The sequence below is a fragment of the Mixophyes fleayi genome, chromosome 5 (assembly GCF_038048845.1).
Source record: "Mixophyes fleayi isolate aMixFle1 chromosome 5, aMixFle1.hap1, whole genome shotgun sequence".
NCBI lineage: Eukaryota > Metazoa > Chordata > Amphibia > Anura > Limnodynastidae > Mixophyes > Mixophyes fleayi.
In genome coordinates this window covers 78,806,954-78,819,082 of record NC_134406.1, presented here as the reverse complement: position 1 = coordinate 78,819,082, position 12,129 = coordinate 78,806,954, and the positions used below count along the sequence as shown (strand labels likewise).

Sequence of the window (12,129 nt, the reverse complement as noted above, 5' to 3'; positions counted from 1 at the left end):
TAATAACTACACTTTTTTCCACTTTAACTTTTTCAGTGGATATGCAGCACATTTGTTCATGCACCCTTCTTTTTGTACATAGTTGTAAAACTTTTTTTAGTCTTAATAATCGTTATTTTTTCAAGAAATCTGTAATAAGTCCTTTTAACAGTTGTGCAACATTTTAACTTAGCACTTTTAATACTCTTTTTATGTTTTTGCAGATTCTCACAAGCCTTCTTTGTTCTTTATTTTTTCAGTTAGACCACTTTTGGACTTGTAATTTTGTCCTTTTCTCCCCCAATTTCTCCCTGATTTGGTGTAGCAGTTTTTGCATAATCACTTCTTTTCTGTGATTATCTCTTCTGTATTTTTACTTTTGACAGTCATAGTCGTGCTGGTCCAGCATTTTTGCCATCATCTCTATCGCTTTAGGGCTCATTGGCTTTGCTCTTTTAATATCTGTTAATTGCATTTCCTCTTCTCCACCCCCCTCCACTACTTCATCAGTTCTCTCACTTTGCTTCTGTAATTGCTCCTCATCCTCCAACTCCAACAGGAGGGACATATGGTAGAATGAGTGTATCCTCTGGAACCACTCTTTGGTCCAACAAGACCGATTCTTTCGCCTTCTTTCCCTCCGGGTTTGTGCTTGCAGTCTTCTGGCTGCAGAGAATAGCAAATGACCAGTAGCTTGCTCTACTTCAACAGTATTCATAATATTAAAATAAATCGTTGCTGTACAGTTGCAAATTAACATACACTGTACACAAAGATTTGTTGCAGAATGAATGGCGATGAAGTGTTTCCTTTCCCTTTTAAACATCGGTCAGAAAATTCTCTAGTCTCTACCTAACCTTACTTAGGCTTGTTGAGAGCCAGGCCAGAATGGTGTCATAATATATGCTTCACTGATCAGCAGCCTAAAAAAAAAGCCATCAAGGCTTTACTAAAGAGTGGAAAACTAATAACAATTACAAAATGTATATCTTAAATACCGAAGGCATTTTTTGTAAGGACAGGTGTCCTTTCAAAAAATGGAGCAGTGGTCTTCTGAGCAGAGAGAGCCTGAGTCTCCCTTGAGCAGATCTGAAGGTCTGCCACTCAAGACACTAGCCACACATTTATTAAGCACTATAAATTGGATATTTTTAGCAACCAAGCAGTTGTCTATCTCTAATAAGTTTTTTTTTTTTTTTTTTGTTGTGACGTCTCCTGGAAGTGCTGCCAGGAAGGGGATAGGGAATATGTGAATTCTTCTTAGTGATAATTCACATTTCCATAAATCCTTCATGAAAGCTCCGTTATATCCCTGAGTAAGTTATTTGTTCACTGAGGTGGTGATGGGGATTTAATCTGTCTTGCTTCCTTTGCTTAGCTTGCGATGATGGTCATGAAGGATTCATGTAAACGGAAATATCTGTAAATATTAACCAGCATTCCAGCAGTATCAAGGCTGCATGCTAAGCTTGTTTTGTATGCATTTAAGTGCCTGTGACCTGGTTCTTTATGTGTGTGTCCAATTGTTGTGCTAACAATCAAAGGTTCTGCTCAACAAATTAGTTTCCTTATTTGTGGTTTTGCTGAGAGGGAACAGCAGTGCCTTTTCAAGGACCTCATAAATGCTTACTGTTTGTTTTCTGCAAACTGCATACATATATGTTGTAGAAAATTGACGACAAGCAGAAAATTAATTTAAGAGAAAAATAACCATATTATAAACATTCTCTTACATTTCAAAATACTGACATGATCATAATATAGTCTCTGCAATCATTTTCTTGTGCATATATGTACTGCATGTGTGCCTCACACTTCAGAATAGTATAAAGAAGCCTGAAGCAAGAACTATTTGCATCTTGAACAACATGAACCTCCAGTTTTTAATATGCGATGGGTACCTCGCAAGATACTCTGTGATCAATTGATTGTATTTAATGAACACCTTACAGGAGACCTGCATTAAGCCTGCTAAATGCCTTTTCTTCCTTCTCCATGTCTTCTCCCTTACTGATGGGTTATTCCTTATTCAGCTGAGTAGAGACCGGAAAAAAGGTTGACACACCGGAAGATCTATAATGGAATTCCTCCTTCCGTAGTTTTTTCATGTCTCATATTTTTTTTATTTTCTCTCTTATGCGTTTATTCTCTCTTTACCTATGTTTTTTTCGGTCAACCCAGAAGGTCCCAGAGTTGCACGATGGAATGGCAGGCCCACTGTGACAAGGGTGGTATCTTAGACCACATTTCCACAATCTGTAGAGTGGAAGCACTGAGCTAGAGGTGTTTTATTTATATTGTATAGCAGATCCGTTAAAATTCTTATACATTCCCCCATTTTCTTGTAGAGCCTGTAGAGGGGTAGAAGACCTGTAAGTCTCATAACAGTATATGTGGAGGCTGTGATTAATTTAAATTTATAATGAGGCCTTATTGTATTTCTCAATTTAAAGAACTAATTGGATGGATGACGTATTGCAGTACTTTGTATCAAAAGAGGATGTGTGTGTGTGTGTATATATATTTATTATACGTGTGTGTTCTTATTCAGAGGGAGCTGTGGGGGTGACTGGACGACGAGCTATGGAAGGAGGAATCCCGCTTTATATCTTCCAGGGGGGGTCAACATTTCTCCTTTCTCTCCTCAGTTGAAAAGGTGATAACCCATCAGTAATCACTGACATAGGGCATTTCAATTAAATTACAGCTGAGTATTATTTATTAATGCTTCTTGTCCTTAAATTAATATATGTGAATGGACCTATAAACAAGCACTTCAGGGCAAGTAACTTTGCTTTGCATCAATGTTGAAGTTGCCTGCGGTGTTCATGAGCATTAGCACTCTGTATATACACTGTGCTGCAGGAAAGCTTTGAGAACATGCTTCAAACTCTCTGTTAAAAGTGAGGATCAAGTACAAGATTTTGTCTTTGCTTTAAAAATTTATTTTTCGAAACTTATGTATACTGGGCCTTTAGTGTTTTCATACTTTTCCATTTGCAGAAGTTTGTAAGTTTTGAATTTTGACTTCTATAAATTGTTGTTTGTTCAGGATTATACTGTTTCATTCAGATGCACCACAAGAATACAAAGCTGCCAATCTCCTGACAGCTCTTCTGTCAGTGAATGAGAGTACACAATTCCTCTTCTTTTTGACACTATCTGCCTGGCATCATAAGCTGCATGCTTTATAGAAAATTCCTCTGGTTTTCTTTATTTAAACAGAGACTGTACATCTCATCCCCTTATTCTGTGGTCTGTGGAGCTTTGACATTTGTGATAATCAATTGATTTTACTCTACTGTCTCTTGAGAGCAGAACCGACCTGCTAACATGTATTGTTAGTGAGATGTGCCAACTCCTTTACATTCTCACGGCAGATACTGTTATAATTACAATTCATTTTTTCTTATGTTTTACATAAGGGGTTATTGATTTATGGCATGTAACCGTAAGGGGGGAATTCAATTCCCCCCGAAGTACCGCCGCGCTAAAACTATTACCGTTATTACGGTACTAGTGTGCGTAATTACCGTTACTACGGTAGTTCCAATGCCGGCTTTTTGCTCGCAGCTCAGGGAGCTGCGAGCAGAAAGCTGGGTTGATATTACCGTATTAACAGTAATATCTATAACACGGCGGTACTTCGGGGGGAATTGAATTCCCCACCTAACAATGGGTCCCCGTTTCCTTTATATTTTCATAATATTTTCTTTGTAAAACTGTTTTGCACTACTAACCAATAAACTAGTTAGTGATTCTGTTTTAGTTTAGTATGAATAATTCAGATTTTAACAGTCTTAATTTGATTTATTAATTATAAACCATAGATCCAAAAGTTGATTTCAAAACTTAATCTTGGTTTCCAGTACAAGACGTTTAGAACCTCTGTTCTTTTTGTTCTGTGTTTGTAATTATAATATTTTTCTGGTAACACTTGCCGGCTAAAATCCAGTCACGTTTCACCGCTTGCTGAGTGGCCTCAGTACGTTTACTGTGGACCAGGGGCTCTACAACTCTTATTTCATTGTGGACCCAGCTGTCACTAACAGCCTAAGGATTCTATGAAGGGGCAGGAAATAAATCGCTTCTTTCAAAGTGAACACAGTATGCTAAATGCGAATGTTGCACTTTTAATGGCTGGGGCAATGCTGGGCAACCTGGTTACATAATCATGATGTCACTAGGAATTCCCTGTGGTGTGACCAAGATAATACTAAATCTAATTATGAAGGGAAAGTAACTGTAGACGATTGATGTAAAAGTATTTTTGTCGTTTTTCTCATTATTTATATTAATAAGGCTCCTAAAATATAACAGTATAACTTCCAATATGCTGACAAAAAAAAGCCCCATCTGTTCTAAAACAATATATATAACCTTTACTGTTCCCAGTGAAACTGGCACATCATCAAATCTTCAAAATTGGGTTTGTCATGAATGGGGGAAAATCCTCTAGACATAAAGGGGCTAAAGGGACTAAGGGCTAGATTTACTAAGCTGCGGGTTTGAAAAAGTGGGCATGTTGCCTATAGCAACCAATCAGATTCTAGCTTTCATTTATTTAGTACCTTCTACAAAATGATAGCTAGAATCTGATTGGTTGCTATAGGCAACATCCCCACTTTTTCAAACCCGCAGCTTAGTAAATCTAGCCCTAAGAGTTAGAACTGTTTGGTTATGATGTTTTATAGGGTGTTAATTTGAGGATTTTGAGTCCCGTACCAGTCACTCAAGACGGGTCCCATTACTGGAACATAACCGATCGACAGAGGTGTGCTTTGACCCTGCTAAATAGAGCAACAGGTGGGAGTCCCAAGTCCCACTAAAGTATTATTATTGGGAAGGGTGGGAATTTAGTATGGTTCTTATATAAAGTGATAAACCGCTTTAAGATGCATAATTGTAGGTCTATAAATACAGATATTTTTTCACTTAATTTAATCTGCCTAAATGATGTAGCATACTTGCTTTAATTCATGACAGCTATCTGTTGAGCAAAGCTTCATCTACAGTTTCTAAAGCTAACAAGAAGCTAGTTGAGCCTAGGAAACGTATCTTCTGCTTTTGATCCACTCCATTCTTTTCCAGAGGAAAATAAAGTTTGCTCCACCTAAATCATTTACGTGATTGAGCAAGGATGGGGCTAAATGCAGAAAGAGGTGGCAGTACAGCACAAGATAATAAATTTGATATTAGGGCAAATTTTCCTGCAGTTCAGCGGATGAGCGCCGGCATGCTCAGTGACATCATCGTACACTGGTCAATGTTATCATCAATCCTGCCTCTGCTCCCGGCCCACAACGTCAGGAAATACCAGTGTGGGATGGATAAATATGATTTTAACTGCTGTTAACCCCATCAGTGCTAAGGACTAGTGAGATTCCTCTTTGACACTTTAGGAATATTTGTGGAGGACGAGTCCCACTTAACCTTAGCACTGAAGGGGTTAAGTAGCAAGTATGTCATGTCATTTTTTTTAAATGTTAGATGTACAGGGGAGTTTATCTGAAGTTCACAAATAAAAAAGCATTATGTAGTATTCACAAACTCACAAAGGTTCCTGTCCTGACAGAAGTGAATAGATTTTAAATTGTACAGCCTGTCTCCAGGCAGCTGTGAAAAGTGGCTGCCCTTTGCTGTCACAATCTGAGCAGTTTCTTCATGATGACTGCTATGAGATATGGAGCAGGTGGTTGCTCAGGATGTTAATAGTACAAAAGAAAGCAGTGCTTTTGTACAGGCTATCCACTTTAATCCTCCACTAATAAATACAGCTGTTGAATGCAAATAATTGCTATGGGAATGCTCAGCGTTGGAGTGGTATGAGAATCTGATAGTACAGGATGATACAGAAATGAATTAATTAATGGAGCTAAATTGCTGCTTGACAGTTTGGGTTTAGAAGAGAGCAAGCTAAATGTAATCTTAAACATCCTTTAAAACCAACAAAATGAACTGTCTTTATCCTCTCTTTCATGCAGAAGAGTGCTCTCTTGTCTCTTGCGTTATATTGTTCCAACAGTATTGACTTCTACTTATCAGCCATTTAGTGCTCTGGAACTGTTGATTGCTATAGTATAAGTATCTGTTACTGACAGGGGCAAGATTCATCTACAGACGCAACTTGCGTTTAAAAACGAGCACGGAACTTGAGCGTAGTTCCGACCGTATTCAAATACAAGTGAATATCAAGATAAGTTTCCATTTGGATCTGGGTATAAGTACACTCTACCTAACTGTATGGAGACAGACAGAGCAGAGTGCAGATTACGCACATGCATATGTCCAGTATGAAGTCTAATAGATTCTATTTTCTTGCATCGACATGTTCTGTACTATGAAAAAAATTGTTTGCGTGGATTTTTTTTTTATATATAAACATCTTCAAGAAGGGGTGTGTATTCTGATTAACTAATGGGATAATGGCTGTCCTTTATTTTTAACCCAGACCCCCATCCCAGGGTATCAGCAAGTGCTAAGTTAAAGGTCTCTTGTCTGGGGAACCAGGCACTTTTTTGTTATCTAATTTTTTTATAGACTCTCCATGACACACATGTTTTTCATGGCTCTGTCCTTAAAGAATCAGGGAAATTGTAAGAAATTTACTGTCTGACTGGCATTATTAATATAAAACTATTTTAAATTAATATGTATGGATAATGCCTATCTGTTCTGTAAACTTAGAAATAATTGTAAGATAAATAGGTAATTGTAGGTATATCATTTTAACACACATATTCATTTATAATGACGTTGTCTTTTTGTTTTGTTTTTTGTATTGCATTTATGCCAAAAAGGCGTTCTTTTAAATATTGTATATATTTCTTCTGCCATAATGCAGCAATAACTTCCAATTATAAGATGATGAACTCTTTCGGCATGACTAGGGATTGATTCACATAGTGTCCCATTTACAATGTACTGTTGCCTTCCTTGTTCACCATTAGAAGACCTCATGGTTGAAGGCATTCTATAAGGCTGACTCAGGGCAATGTTTCTTATTAGAATGAATTACTTGGAGTAAAGCCACAAAAAAGTCAGAAACCTTTGCCTTGTTTATAAATAGAATTATACTGTAATCTGAGGTAGGTTGAAAAAAAACTAGTTTGCATGCAGGATATATGTTACACAGGTTTGTAAAATAATAATTAAAAACAAATACGTGAGGAGAGGAGCCTGTAGAGAGTACTCAAAAAGTGACTCTTGTTTCTATAGATTGCTGTAAGTTTTTCCTGTGTAGAAATCTGTGCAATACAGTTTTACCTTCCATGACTTGTATTTACAAAGCTATAGTGTATTCTTATATTCAATATTTGTGCATAAAGATAAATTGTTTAATGCGGTCATTTTCCTGATAATGCATAAGTATTTGTTGTTAACGTTCGTTTTATTTCGCAATTCTAAAGCACTGCACTATATAAACAAAGTAATAAATAAAGTCAGGCATAAAGGTTAGAGGGCCCTGCTCCCAAGCATACAACGTATACAAAAATAATTTGATACATGAGGTTAAATGGCAAAGAATGCATATTATTAGCATTGCAATGGGAAAAGTGGTTAGTATGGGTTTATGATCTGGTCATACAGTAATATTGGTTTGGGAATCAATAAGTAGGTTGTTTAAATATAGAAAAATAATAAATTGAAGTTTTGTGCCACCTTTGTATAGGGGTGGTAATTGGGTAGAATAGAGAAGATGGTTCATGAATTTGATAAGTTTGTGTGAAGAGGTGTGTTTTTAGGGAACAGTTTCATGCAAAGGAGAAGGATTCCACAGTGGCTGTAGCCCAATATAAAAGTCCTGTAACGGAATGGGAGCAAGTAGTGAGCGAGGATGAGAGGCACAGATAATGAGCAGAGCCCACTGATCGAGTGGGGAGATATTTTCAGACAAGTGAAACAATATATGTTGTTGCAGTTTTGTTATTGGGTTGGTATGATAGTAGAAATATTTTATATTTGATTCTTTAAAGTACAGGCAACAAGTGTGGGGACTGGCAGAGTGGAGCAGTAGTCGAACTATTGGAGAGGAACGTTATTCAAACTGCTGTGCTAGGATAGACAGACTCCAGAAAGCCCTTTTGAAGGTTAAAGTTCCGCACATGCAGCCCTTGAATTATATCAAGTTGCTCATCACTGAGCTAAAGTATCAAGTTATGAACAGTAGGATATCTTATACCAGAGTCAAATCTCTGCTAAGATTTTTACATTAAGCCAGGCAATTGGGATGCAGCCTCAGTTATGCCTGCCTAACTGATCCATAAGAAAAGATAACTATCAATTAGATGTAATAGAACTCGGGTATTTGTGTTTGATGGTTCTTGTGTGGACATACAGTCCGCCACCTAGTCCAGTCTTTGATTTTAGTTTGGTGCTTGATGGAAGTTTTTCACCTAGACAGCAGATGTCAATTGTTTACAAACCACATTTTTCACCTGAGATCAGTGTGAGAGAGGTACAATGCCTGGATGTTTCTTAAAGCTTACCTGTTTCAGTCTTATGTTCTGTTTAGATATCTGATTTTTTTAAAATTAGTTTTTCAACAGCCATATGTGTCATAAGGGAGGAAATTGCTATATGTGTTTTTTACTGTATATGTATTGTGCTGTATTGTTTCTTTTATTATGTATATTATGGATTTAAGTCCAGTACATATCTGTAAAACATTTTTGAACTCCTTTATCATTTATTTTACCACAATGCTTGTCTACAAAATTATATGATGCATCATGTTCAGCTTTATGGTAGGATTTCTGTACTGTTAGTACAACCACCGTAGGTGAAATATGTTAGCAAATCTTACTAAAAGCGATAAAATGCCTCTGAAATGATCCCCAGGGCATGAATCCAGAACTGGAGCACTGGGAAATACAACAAAGGAATTGTGAGGCTGAAGAAATGCCCAGAAGAGGATCTAGGTATAAAAGTAATCCAGCTTTCAGTATTGTTCAGAAAGCCCTTGGTCTCCTATACTCCTATAGTCAAAGATTTGTGGCCTTGGATACAAATCGAGTTTCAATTGTTTAGCGGGCAGTATGACATAGTTTTTATATATTGAGATATATTCTCAATATATAATATATATATATATTATATAAAGAAGGAAAATAAGAATGACACCTTCTGGTGTAGTATTTGATAAATATCACAAATAGCAATGTATGATATTATAAGCGTGCTGAGTACAAAAGGATTCTCGACTATGTCGCTTGTAGCTTCCGAATTATAGGGCTCCAGACAACAAACAAGTGATACAGAAGAACCAGAGAAGGTGTATAGTTGTAAATGGTGACACCACTGACCACCCGATGTATAAACACGTTTGCGCGTACCCTTTATGCACACTTTATAAAATGTTACTACGCTTATCTGTGATCCATATGGGCTGGGTTTGCTATCGTCAGTACTTTATCTCCAATGGGTCCATATGGTAGCTCCCCAGGGCCTCCGCACAAAAGTCCAATATAGAGAGTTCCACTATGTACCATCAAGGGGTGAAGTCTGTAAAGTCCCAGTGTATGGATGCATCCTGCCTGTAGTACCACTGTTCCACCAAAGGGGACACACACACTCGCTGACCATAACTTTATTTGACATACCGGTATATTACCCTTTCGTTTCAAAATGTCTCAAATTTTTTATATTTTAAAGGGACTCCCATGTTTATTTGTTTTTACAACATTGGATGTGTGTGTTGAGCATAATCATTAAAACCATGTTAAGTATATTATTTTTTTATTTGAACTTTGCAAAGCAAATCATTTTAAAAAATTGCATGCTCAGCACTTATATTCCTTCTTGTTTTTGTTCAAAGAAAATGTTTATCGGAAGCAACCGTTCATGTTCCGAGGGCTGCATTCTGCGATAGTACTCATTTGAATAAGGCTGCAATAAAAGTTATCTCGCTCAGGCATGTAAAATACATAGAATTTACAAGAGAGAACATGTAATCTATTTGCAGTTATCTTATACCTCTCAACAATGTTACGAGTCCCCATAGTGACAGAAGTATGTGCATTATGCCACCATACAGGGGGTGGGTGTGATCACAGAGCAGGAGTCATGCCCCTCACCCTGTAACACATTTGGCCTGTAATGTGCAGAATTCATATTAAAAGAAACATAAAGACTGAATCAATAATACATGTAGAAAAATCTCATATTTCTCGGGAAGCTTGAAGTATATTATTTCAGATGTCCTTAACCCATTATAAGAACCTTTACAAATGTATTTGCCAATCTTTATTCTTTATTCATAAGTAGCATATTTTTGTTCAGTAGAAGATAATAGGGGTTTATTTATTACTAGATGTGAAAACATATAACCCAAAGCAATGAATTAACGATTAGTTTTGAACTCTGTTGTACAAAGTATTGTAATGGAAGCAAATCTCTAAAAGCATAAGTGGAAATGTGCACAGTACCCACACCAGCAATGTATTAAATACTGCACCACACATGCACATTCATGTTAACTCAAATACTACATCATATATACCATACAGTTCTCCAGACAAGTGCTACCTAGTGGCCAGGTCACTATGAAGAATTACAGAATATTTGGTTGGTATTGCTAAGCAGTACTTTGTGAACAAATCATTTTTTGAAAGCGAACGGATACATTTGTGCGTCTCATCTGGCAGCTTTGCGTAGCCATTAAGCTCTGGTCACTGCAGCATGAATAGCGCTTTTCCTAGGCTATTGATCTGTATGGAAATATGATGGGGCCTATTTACATTACATTTAAGGTACAAAATTTTTACTAAACCATAGCGACCAATTTAGACCCTTTGTTTTTTATCAATGTATTTCCAGCATCAGGTCAGTTTGTGTTTTATTTGCCTGGGGATAAAACGCAACTCATATAACAGGGCATAGAATGGCAATAAAAAATATTCTGGAAGGCCTTATTATTCGCTGTGTTGTGGTCTGTCGGTGTGGAGGGAGCTGAGTAAAGCTGAAGGAGTAATACTAAAGGAGTATTTTTGAGAAGGGAGGTATAAAAAAGTGTTTAATATTAGTATACAAATAAGCTATCAAGTATTTGTGTACTAAATAAAAAAAACAGCCAGTATTTAACTTATGTGCAAAATAGAAAACTGATTTTCAAGCCTTTCATGGTTTTGTCCAGGAGACTTAAGTAAGAAATTTCTTGCCTAAGTTTCTTAATGAATCAGCCTTTTACTTTTATTTGTGATCTATCTTATAAGGCTTTAGCAAACTAATAGGTATGTAGTGTGTTTAAGCTACACAAGTATGAGGAAGAGATCTCTCCAATAGGAATTATCCAGTAAACAAATAATATCTGTCCTTTTCACTCTGTTTTCTAGGTCACAGACACAAAACTTGCTGTTAAACAAAAAGGCTTTGAAAAGCTTCCATTCCCTACATTTTTCGCTGATGGAGATGAAGAGTTGCCAGAAGACCTTTACGATGACGATCTATTCCAGTTCAATGAACCCTCTGTCAAATACACTTAGTTTTTCTGACATCTACATTCATAAGGGTGTTGTCATCCGATAACTGTGCATATAGTACTATAAAATATATCATGTTGTCAGAGGGTTTCCTTTTATGCTGCTGTATTATTTTGAAGGATATTAACAAGTTTCATTATAAGGTGCCATTTAGATGGGGTCTGCAGAATGTTTGTATGGATCTTGTGGATCCCTTTAAAGCCTTTGTCAACAAAGTATGTTAGCTTTGTTAATGATTTTTCAAAGTTCTTATGGAATAAAGACTATTTGATATTGTTTTGCTTTCTTCACCATTTGATCAGTTAGATGCAGTTCTACTATCCAACAGATGTTGAGTGTTAGTTACTAATTTGCACTAAACCGGTATAAAACAGTCCGACCTTTCCATCTCTTTCTTGCACTAAACAGATCCAACCTTGCTGCTGATTGGTCGATATGGTTTAGTGCTGATTTTCAATTTTGAGCAATATTAGTAAATAGCCCTCAGTAAGTTTTTATGGAACATTATCCTTGTATGTTTTGTTTAATATTTGTTATATAAATTAAAATAACCAGTTTCTCTCTTTATTGATGCTAATAGCACAGTAAATATGAGGTAGTTTGACCCGGTAGATTCTCATTGTAAAGAAATGGTGTTACTTTGCATTAGGCATAGACACTGTGATCTCTA

The 12,129-nt window shown here is 36.6% G+C and overlaps 1 protein-coding gene across 2 annotated transcripts in view; it reads left to right on the top strand.

Annotated features, from left to right (window-relative positions):
* MRPL3 (mitochondrial ribosomal protein L3) overlaps positions 1–11,735 on the top strand; it is a 62,459-nt gene extending 50,724 nt beyond the window's left edge. The window contains exons 10-11 of one of the 2 annotated variants that reach the window (XM_075212440.1): positions 9,797–9,892; positions 11,313–11,394. In XM_075212440.1, the coding sequence (XP_075068541.1) occupies positions 9,797–9,850 (54 nt within the window). In that variant the 3' untranslated portion in view covers positions 9,851–9,892; positions 11,313–11,394. Of the gene's footprint in view, positions 1–9,796; positions 9,893–11,312 lie in introns of both variants that reach the window. The other variant, XM_075212439.1, reaches the window with a different exon arrangement.
* The last annotated feature ends 394 nt before the right edge of the window (positions 11,736–12,129 follow it).